The sequence below is a fragment of the Polypterus senegalus genome, chromosome 16 (genome assembly GCF_016835505.1).
Source record: "Polypterus senegalus isolate Bchr_013 chromosome 16, ASM1683550v1, whole genome shotgun sequence".
NCBI classification, from domain to species: Eukaryota; Metazoa; Chordata; class Cladistia; order Polypteriformes; family Polypteridae; genus Polypterus; species Polypterus senegalus.
The window spans coordinates 1,541,755-1,563,189 of record NC_053169.1 but is presented as its reverse complement, the minus strand read 5'-3'; the positions used below and the strand labels follow the sequence as shown (position 1 = coordinate 1,563,189).

The 21,435-nt window shown below is 40.6% G+C and overlaps 1 protein-coding gene across 2 annotated transcripts in view; it reads right to left on the bottom strand.

Annotated features, from left to right (window-relative positions):
• The window catches only part of zbtb10 (zinc finger and BTB domain containing 10), a 75,048-nt gene extending 53,900 nt beyond the window's left edge, over nucleotides 1-21,148 (bottom strand). For both annotated transcript variants that reach the window (XM_039739033.1, XM_039739034.1), the window contains exon 1: nucleotides 19,893-21,148. In XM_039739033.1, coding sequence (XP_039594967.1) covers nucleotides 19,893-20,651 — 759 coding nt within the window. In that variant the 5' untranslated portion in view covers nucleotides 20,652-21,148. The remainder of the gene's footprint in view (nucleotides 1-19,892) is intronic.
• Between the last annotated feature and the right edge of the window lie 287 nt (nucleotides 21,149-21,435).

Genomic DNA, 21,435 nt, shown 5'->3' with positions numbered 1-21,435 from the left:
TATTTATTTATTTTTTTACAGAAGATCTTTCTTTCTGTTGAGCCCTTCAGTAAGGCCCTTAAGCTGCCATTGCTCCTTCCTGGGTATGATGTTAACCTGCCTCCAGGTCCTCCAACTTGCAGGGCAAACTTGAAGGTTACAGGCATGATTGGCTCACACTGTTCCACTCCATTTAAACTAGTGTGTTGCTGAGGGGTCACCCGTCACACGGCTGCATTCAGCTTTTAAATTGGGATCCTGAGGTGGTTTGTTGCGTGGTGGGTGCGGCAACGTGCTGTATCAACCAGGGCTGTGGAGTCGGTAGAAAAATCCTTTGACTCCGATTCTTTAGTTTCCGGTACTTCTGACTCCGACTCCTCTGTATTTAATATGCGGATGTATTTTCCATGTTGATTAAAGGAAGGCAACATACACGCCGTCATTTAACCACAGAACTAGTGGCTAGGAAGCCGACTCTCTGCCGTATTGGCCAGTTTAAACAAAAAGACATCAGGCCACAGCACACACCTCCACCTACACCATTACACTTGTTTACACTCACATAAACTTGTTAAACACATTATATCTGAAATAAAAGGAAAACACTTTTTGTGATGTGCCATAATCCAAATTACAATATGTGAATGTCAGGTTGTATAATAGCTCAGCTGAACTTCACACTAGTAGTAACACAACTATGCATTGGGCTTTATTCTTACATCAGATAAGTACTTCATTATGACTATTTTTTGTGAAATGGGACAATTGAACTTGCTGTATTTTTTTCCCCATTACAATTTAAATTAGTCAGTACATTTTTGTTGACTCCGACCCAGACTCCAGGTACCCAAAATTGTCTCAGACTCCTCGACTCCAAAGCCCTGGTATCAACGCATGGTCACAACCAAACAGAAGTTCAATAAATATATTTAACAAATACAAAAACTGAGAAAAAAAAGTGCTGACTTGGCTACAGATAGCAAGAGTGTGCAGACACAGTGAGGCACAGAAGGCTCCTGCTGTGGGAATGAAGCCCCCCCCTCCAGTAGTGACTGACACAATTTTCCTGAATAACCCATTGGTTACACCCTTCAAAACACTCAATGACGTGTGCATCTGTAACATTTGCAACAGTTAGCATTCTGTTCAAGTCTGAAAAGGAAGTAAAGGTACTGTGAAGAGCAAACCGTTCTAGAAGTTACTGTTCACAATTGGTTAACCTCTGCTAGCCCCGCTCTCCAGCCATGTGGACGAGCAGCTAAGTGAATGAGTGTTCAGTTACCTCTTTAAAGGAATACACCACCCAAAAAAATAATTCTTTTTTAAATAGGTTACTTACTCCATGTTGTTTGTAGTGAGGGACGACAAAATATTTTAAGCTCTTGATTTCATGCAGAAAAGCAATGAGTTACTGATGGAACACAGGTCTACGTTGACTAAATGCTCGGGCAACAGCAAACAATACAAGTCCAAAAACAACATGTCACGTCATCCAGTAGTAGGTTTCAAAATGTCCCAAACAACTGTATTTGTACTAAAACCTTGTGAAATTAACCAGTACCATAAAAGGTTCTTATGAATGAAAATGAAACGTGCTCAAATATACCAGAGCATTTGAAGTGAACAGCTGCCTCATTCATTGGTCAGGAATCCAGCCCAGTTTAGTCCTTGGATAACATTATACTTTATGTGATATAAATTTAAAAAAAAAAAAAAAATGTAAAAATAAAGATGAAAAGTTAAAGGAAGCAAATAAAGTTTTATTTTTTATACACAAATTATGCATACAGTACAATATGCAGTGAAATGGAGAGTTGTTCAACTCCTATGACTGTGCCTTGAAACAAATAAACGAACAACAACAATGCACAACTTTATAAATTCAAAGATAATTCACAGAATTCTAAATATAATTACTAATGATACCAACAATGGCTGTGAAGTACGTACACAAAACCTTTGACTCCGACTGCTCAATTTCTGGTCCCACCTACTCTGAACGACGCCTCAATTTCTGGTCCCACCTACTCCGACGCAGACTCAATGTGTGATTGGAGTCTTTACGATGCCGATTGAAAGCACACAACATACAAGATACAAGGGACTTCATCACTACCATTGTGAATCATCACACTTCTCAGCACTCTAACCTGTCAAAGGTTCAGGTTTAAAGGCCGTAGAAAAATCATTGGGGCTTACAACCACACACTAACGTTTAAAATAAGATAAAAATTATAGCTTCATTTTAAAATTTGTGTGTTAGGTTTTATCAAACATCTAAAAGAAAAAAGTTTCATCGAATCAGTATACCAACTGCAAAATTAGAAATTTTAATTCATCGCATTACAATTTATATTTAGTCTGTGATGGACTAGCGCCTTGACTGTTCGTTCCTGCCTTGCACCCCATGCTAGCTGGGGTTAGGCACCAAAAGGATCCACGACTCATCTAGATTAGGTGGGCTAGACAATGACGTGACATTTAGGCAATTGGAACATTTTTAGCGACTCTGGCTCCACAGCCCTGATATCCATCCATCCATTTTCAAACCCGCTGAATCCGAACACCGGGTCACGGGGATCTGCTGGAGCCAATCCCAACCAACACAGGGCACAAGGCAGGAACCAACCCAACGCAGGACACACACAAACACACCCATACACCAAGCACATGCTAGGGCCAATTTAGGATCGCCAATCCACCTAGCCCTGATATCTAATAAATAAATACTAATAACTAAATAAAATGACTTAATTTAAAAACACAAGAGAGTAAACACTCTTGGGTTGTTGCGAGTATACGACTGGACAACTTGAATTCTGCAAAATGAGCAATGCAAGAACAAATGGAGGAGATTGGATATTCTTGCAGGTGGGGGACTTCGGCACGAGTTAGAGAAAGAATGCCATGATCATTATGTGCTATTTATGTGCTACCTAAGCCAAATTTATTCACGGACAGTTTCTCTGTGGTAATTTCAAAAATGAACAATGGATTAAACAGGAAGTAGCAAAAAAAAAAAACCAACACATCAGTAAATATGAATAATTCAAAAGATCCATGACACTTTAAATTTACAAAACTTCAAAGATGCTTTTACAACACATTGTACAAAATTCTGACATTTGTTGCTGTGAAATGTGTTATCTGCAACTTTGCATTCAAGAAAAAAAAATGCTGTTTAATAACACTTAAAGATTACAGTTAATGAATACAGCAAATTAATTTAAAATGTTATTCTACTGGTGCTTTCATTGTTCTTAAAAATCGATCCCCACTCCTAGGCTGTCTTTGTTTAATCAAACCTTTCAATTAATGCTAAATTTAGTATTACGGAATCCCTATTAAAGTTGAGGGTGTTAAGTCTGCTGTTGTTATCCATGTCTCCCACTTAACCCCCCTGGCATTAACCCCAAGCCTCTCCCAGTCTGGGAATTTTTTTTTGTAAAAAGGATTAACCCGGAGGGTGACTCGGGTTAACTGGTTTCATTCACATGTACGGTGTTAAAACCGAGTAACGCTTGGGAAAGTATTCTGCTGCCGTAAGTGAAACTGAACCATTAGTTGAATCAAGCCATAGAGAGGACAATGTGAAATGGGTTGTCAGAAGTTAATGTGGACAGTGAAACGGATGCATATGGCCCTGTACAACCAAACCACCGGGAAATGCTGGGTGACTCCGATTATGTGAAGCTTCAGTGTGAGGAAGCAGCCATGTGGCAAAATGGCTGCAATCAAGAGGAAAAACAAAACCGATGTTAGCCCCATAAGCACTGTTCATAACGCAGCAACCGTCAGTGTTCGTGTGAGGAGAAATGTGAAAGTCACTAAATCTTGTGCTGTGGTAGCCTACAATAATACAATGGGTGGCATCGACCATGCAGCTCAGGCAGACATTCTACCCCAAGGTGAGCAAGCAACCAAAAAAATATTTAAGTGGACAAAGAAAAAAAGGCTTCTACTGTCTCAACTGCAACACTGATGACTGCTTCAAAACAGATCGCGTGCAGGATGTGTTCTAAAATCAGTGGACACTGACGTGCCTTTCCTACTTAATATAAATTGATATTTTGACGTATACAGGTTTCTGTTACAAAACGTTTGCTGTTTGGAGGAAGATAACTTTTGGTGCATTTTTACAGGGTATGCATAACACAAAGAACATTCGCTACTGCGACTCATTCAGAACTGCCAGAAGGGATCCTACTCTGTTGAGCCCCTAACCTGATAACGGCTCCGTGGGCATTGTACAATGGCTGACCCCTGTGCTCTGACCACCTAAAAGCTCATAGGTAAAGACAATTCCCCTCTGGCATTAATAAAAAAGTATATCAAATCAAAATTAGCCAAATGTAACTGAACTGGCCACCCATGCAGTACTAATGTCATCTGTCAATGGATCTCCCCAATTCCCGGGCTACATCCACTCTTCCACATTTTCATTTCAAAACTTAAACAATCTCCATCCTCACTTGCATTTCCACATAATTTACATCCTGCCTGAAAAAGGGGCCCGAGTTGCCTCGAAAGCTTGCATATTGTAATCTTTTTAGTTAGCCAATAAAAGGTGTCATTTTGCTTGGCTTTTCACTTCATTCATAATGGCTAACACGGTACAACACCCTAGTACTACGCACAATTTAGAAAAATGTTTCTGCCCACATTAAAAACCCATACGACGTAGACATTTGCTTATACTGGGCATGCGGCCTGCGGCAAGTGACTGTTATGAAGCTTCACTTTACTGTTTAGGTATACACAGGGTATTTATTCCTAGAAAGAAATTAGCACATTATTTTAGACAACAAAAAGAAAATAAAATGTTTTTGTACATTTTAAGCAAATAACTGGATAAACAGGCATATAAATTATGCCACACGAGTAACTTGAAATTTCTCCCATCATTTACCAATACATAGCATTGGTCACTGTTGGCTTCTATTATGTCAAACTTTTCTCCCTTCTGCAGAAGGACACAAGATCAGAAATTACTAAGTAAAAGATAAAAAAAAAAACATTTTTGGGTGGTGTATTCCTTTAAGAATCATAATTAAGCTACACAAAGGTTAACTCAACCAGCTTGTGTGCCACAATCGAAGACAAATTAAGAACCCTTTAGCCTGATGTAAATCTCACTTGGGCATTGTACAACTTTAATTCTAATTCTGTTATTTCTGACAAATTCACATGAAAGTAATAATTCTCTCTAAACATTAAAGGAGAACAATCTTTTTTTCTGACTTAAGAGAGAGAAAGTACTCTTTCATGTGGGACATTATGAGGGGGATTGTGGCTTGAAATGACGCTCTCTTTTTATATAAAGCAGCAGAGAACAGCAGACCAGGGATTCCACTACTCTATTATTGAGCTGCTAGAAAAACTCAAAAACACCAAGAATCAATGCAGCAGTTAAACGGGCTGGCCTCGAGACCGAGAGTTCTTCCACCAGTTTAGTACTAGAACTGTGGCATAACTAGTGTGCTCCTTTCATATAAATTGTCAAGAGGCTACATTGTTTCATATTACAATTTTTTTAAAGCACCCACATGAAGGAATGCTTCTCTCTCCATTGACAGATGGAAAACTCCTTGTTCTCCTTTAAGCATTGTAACCAATAGACTCCCACCAAACAAAGACAGAAAATAACAGTCTTTTATATTGAATAATTAAAACTGAATACTAATAAGGGTGACCCAGTGGAGCAGTGAGTGGTGCTGTTGCTGTCTTACAATAAGGAGACTGGGACTTGCTCCCTGGCTCTTCCAATTCTGTGTTGGTCCCCACCAGTTCATTGTTGTTGCTAAATTGGCCCTAGTGAATGTGTGTGGGGTTTCCCTGACCTGGTCTTGTTCCTGCTTTGTGCCCAAAGATTGCCGGTGAAAGGCTCTAGCTACTCTACCGAGGATACGTGGGTTAGGAAGTCAAAAGAAGGAATATCAAAAAGATGTAACAGTCGACCCTTTACCCAGACCGGCCACTACACTACCCAGACTATTCCTTGGATCACCGGCGGTTTCTTGCTCTAATAACAAGCCACACAGTTCTCCTTACAAGTTGTACCTTTCCTCCTCAAACCATTAATAATGACAAAATAACCAGCAAACAGTAGACAGGAATGTAAAATCAAACACGGGTATATTATAAATGGAAAAGACAAATAAATATTCAACAACATAGATATGTGCGCACAAAATACCACTATCCCAATAACACCAGCGACTAATTATTATATAAAACACGAACACACCAATATTTACAAAAAACCCTCCCTTGCCCCTAAACAATAAAATAGAAACATGGAACACAAATACAAACACAGATTAGGTAAACACAGCAATTGAAATGTGGCGATAAATGAGTCCAAAATAAAGAGTCCGGCGGTATTGATACTGGCTGTAGTGTTATTGTGTTCCTTCCCGAAAACGAAACGACCTCACTATGAAAAGACCTGGCATTGGCTGGTATGAATCAGAACCCCGGGGTTTCTCGGCTCTGGCTGTCGTGATGTTGAATCGGATGTTGAAAAAGCAAGCAGTGCAATGATGCAATAAACAGCAGTGATAAGTTTGTAAATGAACGGGTCAATTGTCTCCTTTCTTCTCTCTCTTTCACCTACTTTTGATTTCTCTACTCTCTCTTTCTCCTTTTCATACCTTTCGCTCCTCTCGTTAAAATGCAAAATGTCCCAGGTGTAACTGGTGGATCCAAAAGGTGATTTCCGTCTTGGGTTGCGGTCTCCCTCCATCATCCTTCCCCTTTTCACTTATAGGGACAACATTTACTGACGCACATATAAACAGACCGTAACAGGACGATGAAAACAAAAACGCACTCAGCACAGACAAAAAACAAATATTTATTATTATGTAGCCCCGCTACAAAGAGATGCAACATAACCATTCACACTGCAATTTGGGAGTCACCTTCAAAGATTTTAAGAGAGAGCCAAAAGACCGGCAGTCATCAATAATCGCAGCGCACATCAAAAATATATTTTTAAGCAATTGGATAATTACAATCATATTCAATCATGGTGGCACAGCAAACATCAAGTGCCAAAGAGTGTATCAGATAGTGCCACACACTTTAAAAACACGGGCCTGGAAACCATGTGGAGATGTTTTCCAAGGTCTGACTGGATTTTCCCCAGCTACTCCAGTTATCTCCCACATACTAAAGGGATGCATGTGAATGGGTGTGATTGAATATCACCTAAAATTTATTGGAGCTCAAAATCACCAGGATACACTACCACAGCAGGACCACACAATGGAGCAAGTGTATTTGGGCAAAATGATACAGCAGATGCAGAACTAAGCAATTGTTAAAATCTTATATTGCAGATTCTGAGGACCATCATGCAACACTTCAGTATTAAAAGACATTTTTTTCTTAAAAATCAATAACCTCACCAACACCACCCATTACAATGGTGAAATACAAGTAAAGCAACTTTAAAATAAGCCAGGCTATTAGTTATGCTAGACAAAGCAATCAGGCACTGTATTGAATAACTTAAAAATTCAATTGCTGCAGCAATAACCAACTGTAACAATAAGCTTAAAAATTCAAGGCTGTGAAATCAATGCGTCATTATAAACCCAATAATCACAGAGTAAAATTACACAACCTGAGGCAACGCTGAAAGCAAGAAATCAAATCACACCGTATTTGCACTAATTTAAGACAAATGACTGCTTGGAAGTGTTTGGTTCTATGAGAGGAAGTGTGCCAACTGATTAGGACATCTTTTTTTTTGCTATTTGGGGCACAATGACAGCACTGCTGCTTCATTAACAAGGAGGGCAGGGTTCACGTTCAATGTGCCACCTATGTGCAGTTTGCATGTTCACATTGGGTCCGCATGGGTTTCCTTCCACAAGGCATGCCAGTTTGATGATGCTAAATTTGGTCCCCGATACACACGTATGTGTGTTGACCATGCAAAAGGACTGATGACATGTCCAGGGATTGTGACCAATGCTTGACGCTGCACAGGATATGTGGATTTGTTAAAATGAATAAATGAACAGGTATACTAAAAAGGTATAAACAAAGCATGAACAAAAGAGGATCATCTTACCAAGGTTACATCCACACTACTTTATTTTCATTTAAAAAACATTTTTTAAAATGAACTTTGTCCACACTGGAGTTTACAAAAATATTTGTGTTAATGCTAAACCAAAAACTCTTGACACTGAGGATGAAATTCATCCACAGGAAACTCTGTGAAGTGCTTGTGGAGCGAGAAACTGGGGGGAAAAAAAAAAAAGGATTCCTCTATTCTTTATAGGCTTTCAGAAGTACCAGCGCAGGCTGGAGTAAGAGTCACGGCAATAGAGATTCTTTAAGGTGGCGCAGCAAATTGCCCCCTGTGTTAGCATACTGTGCCGATCACTGTGGTAAAACTAACTCAAAAACAGAAAAACAAATAAACTGATAATAAATAAAAGCATACCCTCATGCAACTAGAGCTCCACTTTACAGAATGGTGCTTTTGTGTTCCTGACCCATAGTCTCGCGAGATTACAAAAAATAAAGCAAGTTCAAATGTCCCATTTCACAAACTACATTCATAATGAAGTACTTCTCTGATGTAAGAATAAAGCTCATTGCATAGTTGCGTTACTACTAGTGTGAAGTTCAGCTGAGCTATTATACAACCTGAAGTAGGGCTGTGGAGTCAATAGATAAATCCTTCGCCTCTGACTCCTTAGTTTCCGGTACTTCTGACTCCTCCGCTCTATTTAATATACTGATTATTTTCCATGTTGAATGAAGGAAGGCAACATACACGCCGTCATTTAACCACAGAACTACTGGCTAGGAAGCTGACTCTCTGCCGTATTGGCCAGTTTAAACAAAAGACATCAGGCCACAGCACACACCTCCACCTACACCATTACACTTGTTTACACTCACATGAACTTGTTAAACACATTATATCTGAAATAAAAGGAAAACACTATTTGTAATGTACCATACTCCAAATTACGATATGTGAATGTCAGGTTGTATAATAGCTCAGCTGAACTTCACGCTAGTAGTAACACAACTATGCATTGGGCTTTATTCTTACATCAGGTAAGTACTTCATTATGACTATTGTTTCTGAAATGGGACATTTGAACTTGCTGTATTTTTTTTCATTGCAATTTAAAATTAGGAGTTGAAGTCGGTACATTTTTGCCAACTCCGACTGCAGGTACCCAAAATTGTCACCAACTTCGACTCCACAGTCCTGGAAATCGGAGTCAAACGATTTATCTACCAACTTCATGCCCCTACTTTGCACATGTAGGCAGCAGTCAACAAGCACCATGGAAAGCAGCACTTCTATGCCCACTCTTTAACAGGAGGTTCGCCTTTGGTGAAGGGTGACCAATCAGAGAATGAGATGTCATAATGCACAATCCAATCGCTGAGCAGCTGTCTAATAAAGTACAAAACAAACAAGAGTACGGTGGGGTCAGCACTTACAAAAAGAAAACTTTTTTCACCCATCCTCAATAAAACACAGTATTGTCGTTTTCAGAAGTCTGCGGCTCTGAAGAGAGTTTTTAAAAAAGTTTTCATGTTTAGGGGTTGAAAATTCATGGTAGAGCAGACAAAAGGCAAAAATGTAGATGAATATTGGCTTTTTTTTTTTTTTTTATAAAAATGAAAACATTTTAGCGTGGACGAGGCCTAAGTAAAAATGGGGTCATAAACTGTACATCTGCCAGTTTTGTGAGGATTAATAAAAATAACGTACAGTAACTTTCCATACTCTTGCTTGAGCAAGCAAATTAGACCACCTTGCCTCCACTTTTGCAGCTGGGACCACACAGAAATGTTCAATTGAACCCAGAAGGGCTGTCGCAATTTAAGGGAGTAGGGTCTGCAGTAGAAAAACGATATACCAAAAGATTAAAATGAAGGACTCCTAACATGCTTGCCTAAACTCTGCTGAGCCCTTGAGGAAGGCCCTTGTGAATTTCCCTTTGGGATTAATAATCTATTTTAACATGAAAATTGCTCCAGAAGCACCGTACAATGGCTGACCGTACACTCTGAACCCCAAAAGGTTAGGAAAACGATTAATTACAGTGTACCAAATACCAAAATAACGTTCCAAGGACCTCATCTCGGCAACAAGTAATATGTGCCTGTTGTATCCTGGCTCTCAATAGGCATGCTGAACGGCCCCAACCGTGTTAGAACAAACACTGGTAACGAAAGGTTGATTTAAATCTGAGGATGTGTAGTGCCTCCCAAAGCCCAGGAAAGTGTGTAGTACAGCTAACCAATTCCAAAAAAAAAAAGTGCTTCCCAGAAATCTACCGGCTGTGATTCAAGAACAGAGTACTCCTACAGTCAGTAGGTGGTAAATTGCAGGTCCTAGTAGTTTATTTAAATAAACAGTTCTGCAAAGCCATGACATCTTATAAAGTGTACTGCATTTACTGTCAATCTGTCAACCCTTGGAACACAACCCCGCTGCAAAACTGCTTTACACAAAACAGCCCTTTCAATTGCAGTAAATCAAGAATTCCTGTCATTTTAACAAATGGCATATGCAAAATATATTTTGTCAAGCCAATATTTCCCTTAGAGGTGGTGCAGCCTTTAAAACATAATGTGTCATTACTTAAAAATACTAAATGATATCATCCCAAGAGGTTTCTGAATCAGGCACCTTAAAGCGTAATGTGCCCTTAAATTAGCAACTCAGATCTGCCAGTCATGTACAACAAAAACTTTGCAGTTGGAATCACCCATAAAAAAATTACTGTGCCTTATAATTTGATCATGAGCTAGAAAACAGGCTGTACTATGAGACGCAAAAATAGACGCCATATACAGCAAACATAAGATATAGAAGGACATTTATCTATTTCTTCTTTCGGCTGATCCCGTTAGGGGTTGCCAGATCATCTTCCATATCTTTCTGTCCTCATCTTCTTGTTCTGTCATACCCATTACCTGCATGTCCTCTCTTACCATATCCATAAGCATCCTCTTAGGCCTTCCCCTTCACCTCTTACCTGCCAGCTCTATCCTTAGAACGCTTCTCTCATTATACCCCTCATCTCTCCTCTGCACATGTCCAAACCAACGCAATCTTGCTTCTCTGACTTTGTCTTCCAACCGTGCCACCTGAGCGGACCCTCTAATGTCCTCATTTCTAATGCTATCCATCCTCATCACACCCAATGCAAATCTAATCATCTTTAAACTCTTTCACCTCCAGTTCTGTCTCCTACTTTCTGGTCAGCGCCACCATTTAATAATAATTAAAAAAAGAAAAAAAAAATGGCATTCAAGACAGAGAACTGCAATTTGGGAGTCTAATCCATGTCTTCAATCTTTTCAAATGTACTGATACAATGTCTTCTGCAGATTCAATTTCATGAAATGAAAGAAAAGACACTCAAGGTGTCCCCGTGAGCACCCTAACTACAAAGAGGACTATTTCATTTATGTTAGGTAGAATGCCCAGAGGGGACTAGGCAGTCCCGTGGCCCTGGAACCCCTGCAGATTTTATTTTTTTCTCCAGCCGTCTGGAGTTTTTTTTGCCCACCCTGGCCATCGGACCTTATTCCTTTTCTATGTTAACCAATGTCTTATTTTAATTTATTTTGTCTTTTATTTTTCTTTTCTTCATTATGTAAAGCACTTTGAGCTACTTTTTGTATGAAAATGTGCTATATAATTAAATGCTGTTGTCAAGGTAGAATCCAGGAAGCACATCTAAAACTCAAGGGGTTGTGTGTGAATCCGGAGTGAACAAATGCATCACGGGCAAATCAAATCAGGTTTCAGGACTGAACTGTCCACCTGTAATATGATAAAAGTCAACAAAATCACTCACATAAGCAAATATAAAAATTACATTTTCTACTTTTTAAAAAAGTCTTTTTATAAACAAATCACACTTGTCACAATGCGCCACATGCCCGTCCAGTTACAGTTCAATTTCTTTTTCTTATTAAGCTGTAGTCCCACAATATAATAAAAGGGTTAACAGTATTCTCACCGGTTTGATATAGTCACAGGAAATGTCACACAAAAGCACCCAAGTAGCATTCTAGAGCCAACACAGGAAACTCTGACATGCATGACTAGTAGGTCTGGTTAAGTGACAATTGTAGCCATTTGTATTCTTCATGACAAATTGGTCTTCTATAAACAAATAAATGGCAGCATTTATTTTCTTACAGAGCAGAATACAACTTCATATGCTGTACACGGCTTGTTCATTTTCCTGCTGGGTTCACTGGACCACAGATGACAAAAAAGGGGCAGTCTGAGGAGCAACGGATGTGCCAATCTAAATTCACTTCAAAATTCTCACAAATTGGCCACTGCGGTAAAAATTAATTACTCCATGTTGCTGTTAATGATTCCATTTAACTACCAAACACTGACAGTAGCGAGAGTCTATTTACAGAACGACATTCCCACAGCTCTGTGGTTATTAAAATTTCAATCTCTTTCCCTATAACCTGATGTACATTTCACTTTTTCATTCCACTGGTTAGGTTTCCAAACAAACAAATAGTGAGAAGAGATTTATAGGGGAATCATTGTAACATGTACAGAAAAATTGTTTGCTTGCAATCCACATGTTGCAACTCTAGGGTGCCATGATTAGGGAGAACAACAACAAGACATCAAAACTGGTCTTCCTCACCTTACACAGTCATGATTTGACTCCACTTTTCTGGTTGGTCTGGTTATTCAAGTCATTATTTACAAATGAGCACCCCAGCGGGTCCAACACTAAAGTATCTATAGCATTTCAGCATTCAGTGACGTTCGCCTCCATGTCTCCTCCACTCCTAATAATGGTCAGTATATTAGGATACTATTATGGGAGCAAAGTCCACAGGAAAAAGGTCAATTATAAAGTGAAGAATAAAAGGGATTAATACACACTATATATAATGCGACATTAAGGATAAGTTAACGCAGTAAGACAATAGTATTGCGGTATTTATCTGTATGCTGCAGACAGAGGGGATCTACAAAAGAATGGCATTGTTTTTACGTCATTTTATTTTTATTGTTACTAGGGGGCTTTCCCCCCCTAGTTTTCTCCCCCAACCACGCTACGTGTCAGCCACTTCACGTCTCTGCCACTCGCATTGTGAAGATGGGGGCTGAACGCACCCCCAAGGAGACGCGATTGCTCCTCCGACACCCCCTCTTAAACAGTGATACAACACAGTTATTTTTTTAACCTTCCCTTTGCTTGATCAGTTGCTGGCTTGCTTTTGCTGCCGTGCCGCATGGTCTCCATTTCGCATGGCACACTTCTGTCATATCACCCATGTCCATATATTCGATTTCTTTTCGCTTTTACCTTTTCATCAATATTGCTTTGAATTTTGATTCCATGTTTGGAATTACAACGTGACAATGCAACATATGGCTTCCCGTGAGTGAATATTAATTCTTTCTTCCAATAAAAAAAAAATGTAACAACCATATTACTTGGTCACTTATTCCATGTATCTATTTTTTAACAAAGGGGCAATTACTTTTTCACACAGGGCCGTGTAGGTTTGGATTTTTCTCCCTAAATAATAAAAACCATCATTTATTTACTTGTGTTATATTTGACTAATGGTTAAATGTGTTTGATGATCAGAAACATTTTGTGTGACAAACATGCAAAAGAATAAGAAATCAGGAAGGGGGCAAATAGTTTTTCACACCACTGTACATACATAAATAAAAAACATACACACAAGTTTGGGAACCCCTCTTAAGACATGTCGTATATTAAAAGGAAGTTGCTACTTTGAAAGCTCAGCCAATGATGAACAAAAATCTAAAGAATTATGGAAACAGTAGTACTTCAGCAGTGACATTAAGTTAACTGGATTAACTGAAAATATGCATCATATAATTAGACAGGTGCATACATTTGGGAACCCCAACAGAGATATGACATCAATACTTAGTTGAGCTTCCTTTTGCAAATATAACAACCTCTAGACGCTGTCCTCCTGTAGCCTTTGATGGAGGCATTTTTGACTATTCTTCCATACAAAATCTCTCCAGTTCAGTTCAATTTGATGGCTGCCGACAGCCTGCTTCAAATCATCCCATAGATTTCCGATGATATTCAATGTCAGGGGACTGTGACGGCCATTCCAGAACATTGTACTTCTCCCTCTACATGAATGCCTTTGTAGATTTTGAACTGTGTTTTGGGTCATTGTCTTGTTGGAATATCCAACCCCTGCGTAACTTCAACTTTGTGACTGATGCTTGAACATTATCCTGAAGAGTTTGTTGATATTGGGTTGAATTCATTCGACCCTCAACTTTAACAAGGGCCCCAGTCCCTGAACTAGCCACACAGCATGATGAAACCTCCACCAAATTTGACAGTAGGTAGCAGGTGTTTTTCTTCTTCCGCCATGCAAAGCGCTTTTTGTTCTGACCAAATAACTCCCATTTTTGTCTCATCATTCGCACTTTGTTCCAAAATTAATGTGGCTTGTTTAAATGAGCATTTCCATACAACAAGCAACTCTGTTTGTGGCACGAGTGCAGAAAGGGCTTCTTTCTCATCACCTTGCCATAAAGACGTTCTTTGTGCAAACTGCGCTAAATTGTAGAATGATGTACAGATACACCATCTGCAGCGAGATGTTCTTGCAGGTCTTTGAAGGTGATCGGTAGGTTGTCTGTAACCATTCTCACAATCCTGCCTCTTCATATGCCGCTCCTGTATTTTTCTTGGCCTGCCAGACCTGCTGGTTTAACAGCAACTGTGCCTGTGGCCTTCCATTTCCTGATTCCATTCCTTACAGTTGAAACTGACCATTTAAACCTCTGAGATGGCTTTTTGTAGCCTTCCTCTAAACCAGGAGACTCAACAATCTGTGTTTTCAGATCTTTTGAGAGTTGCTTTGAGGATCCCATGCTGTCTGTCACTCTTCAGAGGAGAGTCAAAGGGAAGGAAGCACAACTTGTAATTGACCACCTTAAATACCTTTTACCACTCATGATTGGACACACTTGTCTATGAAGTTCGAGGCTTAACAAGCTAATCCAACCAGTTTGGTGTTGCAAGTAATCTGTATTGAGCATTCAAACCAGCAAAATTACAAGGGTCCCCACATTTTTGCATGGCTAGTTTTCACATTTGATTTAATTTCATAAATCTAAATACTGCTTCACTAAAAATCTTTGTTCGGAAAACACCCCAGTACTCAGATGTTCCTAGGTAATTAAAGGCCTACCACAGTTATCTTTTTTTGTTGAAAGTAGGGTCAATTATTATGCAGGCTGAGAGGGGTTCCCAAACTTTTTCATATGACTGTACATACACACACACACACACAGTATATAAAGGGGTAATCGGGCAAATTCAAGTAAATACAGGCCAGTGAGCAGTCGAGCAGTACATGGCGAGAACATTAACAAGGGTGAAGCATGGGTTCAGATGGGGAGATTGTGTTTTACTAATGGGCTAGATTTTACTGTATAAGGCAGCAATAAAATACTATCAGAGAGTTGCATGTAATATTTATTTCGATTTTAGAAGGTATTATTTGATAAGGTCCCACATTAGAGGTTGAGCATCAAACTAAAAGGGGGGGGGATTTAGGACACAGTGTGTAGATGGGTGAGGGATTGGCTAAAACACAGGAAAAGGTTTATCAGAATTGGGTGATGTTAAGAGAGGCATGCAGCAAGAGTTAATGTTAGGGCTGGTGATATTTTATATTTACTTATATATAAAAACTAGCTGTGTAAGACCATGCTGTAAAAAGTCTGGGGTCCTAGAAACTATTGAAATTGTCAGAAAAAAATAATAATAATTGACACGTAGAGATATCAGGTAATTGAAAGAAACTACTCTGGGCATCTCTCTCCTAGGAGGATTCATTTTGCCATCGCTTGTGCATTAGCAGCAGGAGGAAAAATAAAAGGGACACCATTTTGCAGATGTTAGCAGCTAAGCGACTGTCTTTCTTTGGAGGTTCTGATTTGTTGACATGCTGGCCTCGCTTGTGTTATTAGCGGCTTAGCGAGTTTCCGTTTCCTCGGAGGTGGAGCCCTTACCCGACTACACTTCACTTCTGGGCTGGACAGATTTCCTCGTGTAGACATTTATATAAAAGACATACAAACATGTGGTCTGGATAGGAATATAAACAATAAGCTGGTTACGTTTATAGAGGATACAAAGTAGATGGATTGGCAGAGGTTGGATCATTACAGAGGGATTTGGACAGCATACAGTTTTCGGCAGAAGAAATTAAAAGTAAACGGTAAGGTATTACATACAGGAAGTAAAAATGTAAAGATTTCAAAACACAATGGGATGTTTGAAACTTGAAAGTACCCCTTATGAGAAGGTACCCATCGTTTCAACCTCCAGACAGTGTTCAGAAGTCATTAAGAAGCCTAACAGAATGTTCGGTTATATAGTCCCCTGATGTGTGGAGTACAAATTCAAGGAAGCTCGATGACACATTGGTGAGGCCTCACCTAGGGTACTGTGTGCAGTTTTGGACTGTAGGACACAAAAACGACATAGCAGCACAAGAGAAAGTCCGGAGAAGAGCAACGAGGCTGATTCCTGAACTTCAGGGAACGAATTATGAGAGAAAGAGTGAAGGTGGAACCACTTTTAGTTTAAGCAAACCGAGATTAAGAGGCGACAACAAATTGAGTGTCTAAAAGTATGAAAGGATTCAGTACAGTGGAGCCAAGCTGTCACATTAAAATGTGCCATGTTCTTGTTGAATTCACAGTTTGAAACTTGTTACATGTAAATTTTCACAAATGTTAGAAAGTTGGGTTTTTTTTTTCTTTAAACAGGGAACTACAGATACATGGAATATGTTACCAAGCAGTGCTGTGGACAGTTGAACTTTAGGGACATTCAAAACTCAACTTAGTTATTTTGGAGGAATTAGGCAAATCAGACCTGCGAGTTTTGTTGCGCCAAGTGCTCCGTTCTCTAAAATAGTTCCTACAATGTTCTAATATGCTAGTGCTGCAACCCAGCAATGCTACCAACTGTATCAGTTTGCATTCCAAACTGGTTTCAATATTAGTGCTGGCTGATGATGCGGACAATTGATGGCAAATTTTGCACAGGTCTGACCAAAGGGTTTTATAATCACGGCTATTTTGAACACCAGCTTTATTACCTTGCTCCAGAGTGATCGAACATTAGAACTGGGAGATCCAGCAAATCAAGCAACAACCGAACAATCAAGTTATGTGAAAACAGTGACATTGTCCTGTAGCACCCTGCTCTCTGTGCCATACAGATTAATACTAAGGATACGTATTGTGGTGCAACGACTAAGACGCTGAACCTTAAACCACAAAAGAATTGTGTCCTACCTTGCAACCGTATTCTCAAGGGTACATTCTAAACAGCAAGTGTATTCACGGTTTGACTCATCAACTTTAAATACTAAACTACATTTATTTAAAGGGAAGATTCTGAAAATTGATTAACAGCAGAGCTGCGAGTATGTTGTAACAGTACTCACACTGCTGTCAGTTGTTTGTAGTTAAATTGTGGAAATGGTGATATGGAGTAACTAACTGCAATGTAGTGGAAAATGTACAATACATGTGACAAAAAGGACCCTATAAAAAGGCTATTGGTTCAACTCTCACCTGCACATGACAGACTTACTCTTACATACTGTTACTTGCCTGTGCGCCAACTGTACAATAATAAGGAGTGGAGCAGACACAGAGGCAAACACCACTGCATTCCAGCTCTAAAACATCTGCAATCCCAATGGAAGTGCTCTTAGATAAAAGGCATCAGCGAAAATTATAACAATGCTTGGCAGTTGTAAGTAAAATGTGCATCCCTTAATTGTGACCAAACAGCTGCTCTGATGACAGGGGTAATTGAGAGTTGCACATTTTGGAAAGCTTGGAAATAAATAATTACTCCAATGTATATATGGTCACACGACACCAAAAAGCAAATGCAGAAGTTTCAAATACAAAGATTAACTTGTAAAATCCAGCATTGCAAATTGGATTTATACACAAATATGTAGCGTACATAAGGAAAGTCAATTTGTGTTTTGTTTTAAATAAAATGAAGCTGTGTGCTTTACTTAATTCGTGTTTATTATGGCACCAGAGAGTGACGACACGCTACATGCAACTATATTTACATTTACTACCTTTAATTGCATTGGAAATAAAATGTAATATAAACGTCCTTAATCGGTTTTGTCTGCTAATGACAAGATATGTTCTGAGATTTTTCGAGTAAAGGAAATGGGCGATTCTCGTTCTACACACTAGAAAATACTGATGTGCTGAATGCCAATTGGCACATGCAAGTAAATTTCACTCTACTCTGTACCTGTGACAATAGTGACCCTATTATTTAGCACCCTGCGGCAGTGAGTGGCAAAACACAAACTTGACAATGCTTTGTAACGGTGACAATAGTGACCCTTACACTATACAGCATCCTTCTGCAGCAAGTACCATCAAGGTACTTTAAAAAATGTTGAACTTAAGTGTAAATGTTACTCTTTTCTATACCTGGGCCAATAATGATACCATTTTATATAGTGCCCTTCTGCAAAAAGCACCATCAAGGTACTTCTGTAGAAGTGGGTAAAATTCACTTTGTTCCAGAACTACAACAATAATGACCCTATACTGTATAAAGCACTTGTGCAGTTAGTGTCATCAAGGTGTTTTACAGATGTAGAACTAATGATCATTTGACACAGCTTCATAACTGTAACAATTGTGACCTTACACTATATACAGTAGCACTTTTCTATGGGAAGCACCACCATGATACTTTACAAATTTGGCATGAAAGTATTTTTAGTGGCATACAGGGATAGCAACTGAGTCACACATGGTTCATTAATGAGGTTTGAACTAGCAGCCTTGTGGTTTACAGTTCAACACCTTAACCACTAGACAACAAGCAATGACATTATAAAAATGGCACACCCATTCAGCAGACCTTCAACTCATTTAACACAAAGAATGCTGCAAAGTAGGAGAGACACCAAACAAATGCTGAAACTGGCCATTTGCAAATTGCTAATGGGGAAAAAAACACAAACAAATAGAATTGTTTGCTAGAAATACTGAATACACAAAATCAAAAAAGGAAAGTCATTTTGTGAAGTCATCATCTCAGCCCCATCCTTGCCCTTTCCTGTTCAGGCCTGTTGACCTTTCTGTCTCTATGGTAATCGAGATTCAGGGCATTTATTCGTCACATATTAACTGTCAGTTGCTTTGCAAAACACGTTGAGAAGAAAATACCCAATTAACCGTTCTAAGCAAGGAAGAGGTGCTATATAAATAGAATTCATTAAATATAAACTGATGGGTGTATCAAATATTCTAATACAGCGCCTTTCACTGACATAACTATCCCAAAGCGGGCTGCTGACACATTCACAAAAAATCAACATAAAAACCACAATGGGCTATAAAAAGGCAATATTTAACAAACTTGGATAAATGTCACACACTGACTCCCAAGCTGAAGGCGTGTACTACGTGCAGTCCTACGTTTGCTTGCACTAAAGTAAATAAAAAGGCGAACAAGAACGGTGTTACTTAAACCCTGGCGTCAATGCGCTTCAAGGCCGGGTAGACACGCCGGTTGTCAAAGGAAGGCTGCGAGGAGAGCTAAGCGGCGCAGTCCGTACTGCCTTTGCGGCGGGGACTTCCACAACAAGTCCGCCAGCAGCCCCTATTGAATTAAAACGAGCAAACTGTCTTCTTGTTTGAGAGGCTGTCTCAACAATCGCCTATTCAGTATGCAACCCAAACCCGACCACCGGTCAGCCCTTATCCCTTTAAGCCTCCGCAATAGCCGGGGATCACATCATTCAGGAGCGGATCTCTGATAATCTTTAGACGCCCCGGCACTCACCTGTTTCATAGGGTCGTTCTTCCTGTGCTCGGTAGATAAGTGATGTCGCAGGAGCAGGGCCCTTTTGTAATTCCGGCTTCCTTTGGTCAACTCATCGTTGTAATTGTTTCCAATGCCGTGGCACCAAGTGCAGGACATCAGTCCGGTCTCCTGACAAAAATTTAACCAAGGGAATTCCTGGAGCCAAGAACCCTGGAACAGACAATGCTTCTGGAGAAGGGTCTGCGGTCTCATCTCTACGCCTAGCTTTCGGCCCCCCGTTTCCTCACCGTCCACCCCGCTAGTCCCTTCCCGTCGGTCGTCTTCGGAAAGATTGCCACCACCACCGCCGGCACTACCACCACCGCCACCACCTCCGATCGCTTCCCCATCTTCCAGGCCGTTGCCTACACCCCAAGTGCTTCCTTGGTCGTCTTCGCCACCTTCTCCGCCGACTTTGACTACCCCGATATCCAGTCCGTTCCCGGTGACCCAGCTTCCCCCTTCCGCGTCTTCTTCCTCCTCCCCGTCAGGCCCCGTACTGTCGCTGATCGACCCCCCGTCCTCTACTCCCCCCAGGGCCGTCGCCTTTTCCTCCAGTTCCCTTTCCTCGTCCTGCTCGGGCCTGCTGCCGTTTATGTGTCTCTCCTGCCAGGCCCGGGCCTCTCCGCTGCCGCTCCCGCCGCCGCTGCTGTTGCCGCCACCGGCACCCCCAGTGCCGGACACGGCTAATCCACCGCCTCGGAAAGCCAGCGACCTGCGGTTTCTTTCTCCGGACATTTCTTAATAAATTACAATGCAGAACGATCTCTATATACACCCCCCCACTGTCTAATAAATAACTACGCTCCCAAACGGAATCGCTACACCTCGACACGACTCCTCTCCCCTTCTCCTCCCGGTGCTTCTCCGTAGATTATGCGGAAATAAATAAAAATTTAAAACGCATAATCGACTTCAGGGCTCTCCTCTCGGCGTCCGCGCAGGCCCCGCAGAGGTCGAATGGCAACGACTTCCCCCACAATGCATTGCGCTTTGAGACGCGGGGTGGGGGAGGGCAGGCGAGCAGCCACAGAGGAGAAGAAGAAGGGGGTCGCCGATGGCCATAAGAGGAAGGTGGGGGGGCGCCCCGGCGCCTTAGTTTGGGGTCTTTGTGTGGCGCTGAGGTGGCGGCTGCTTGTCTCCGTGCCCTCGGGTTTCTGGCAAAACCGGAAATGAACGCATTTGGTAGTCGTTGGCGGCGGCTTAAATACGAAACCTCGAGCCGCACACGTCGGGAACTCCGAAAGGGAAGGAGGTCGAGGTGCCCAGGTGGAGTCCCCGTTAACCGTAAACGAAGGGAGGGGCGCAGTTCTTGTTTGAAAAGTTGTACTTGGCGTTCTGATAGCTTAAATACCCAAATCGGCTGTTCAAAGTGTCGTTTTAAGACGTGAATGTACAGAGATGGCAGTCGTAAAGTACTCAACTTTTTTAATACGCGAATCGGCAGCGTAGATGTTTGGGTGCGATAACCCACCCCATTGTCGGCGTGCTGTTTTTTTTTCGTTTATATGCTTCTTCCTCA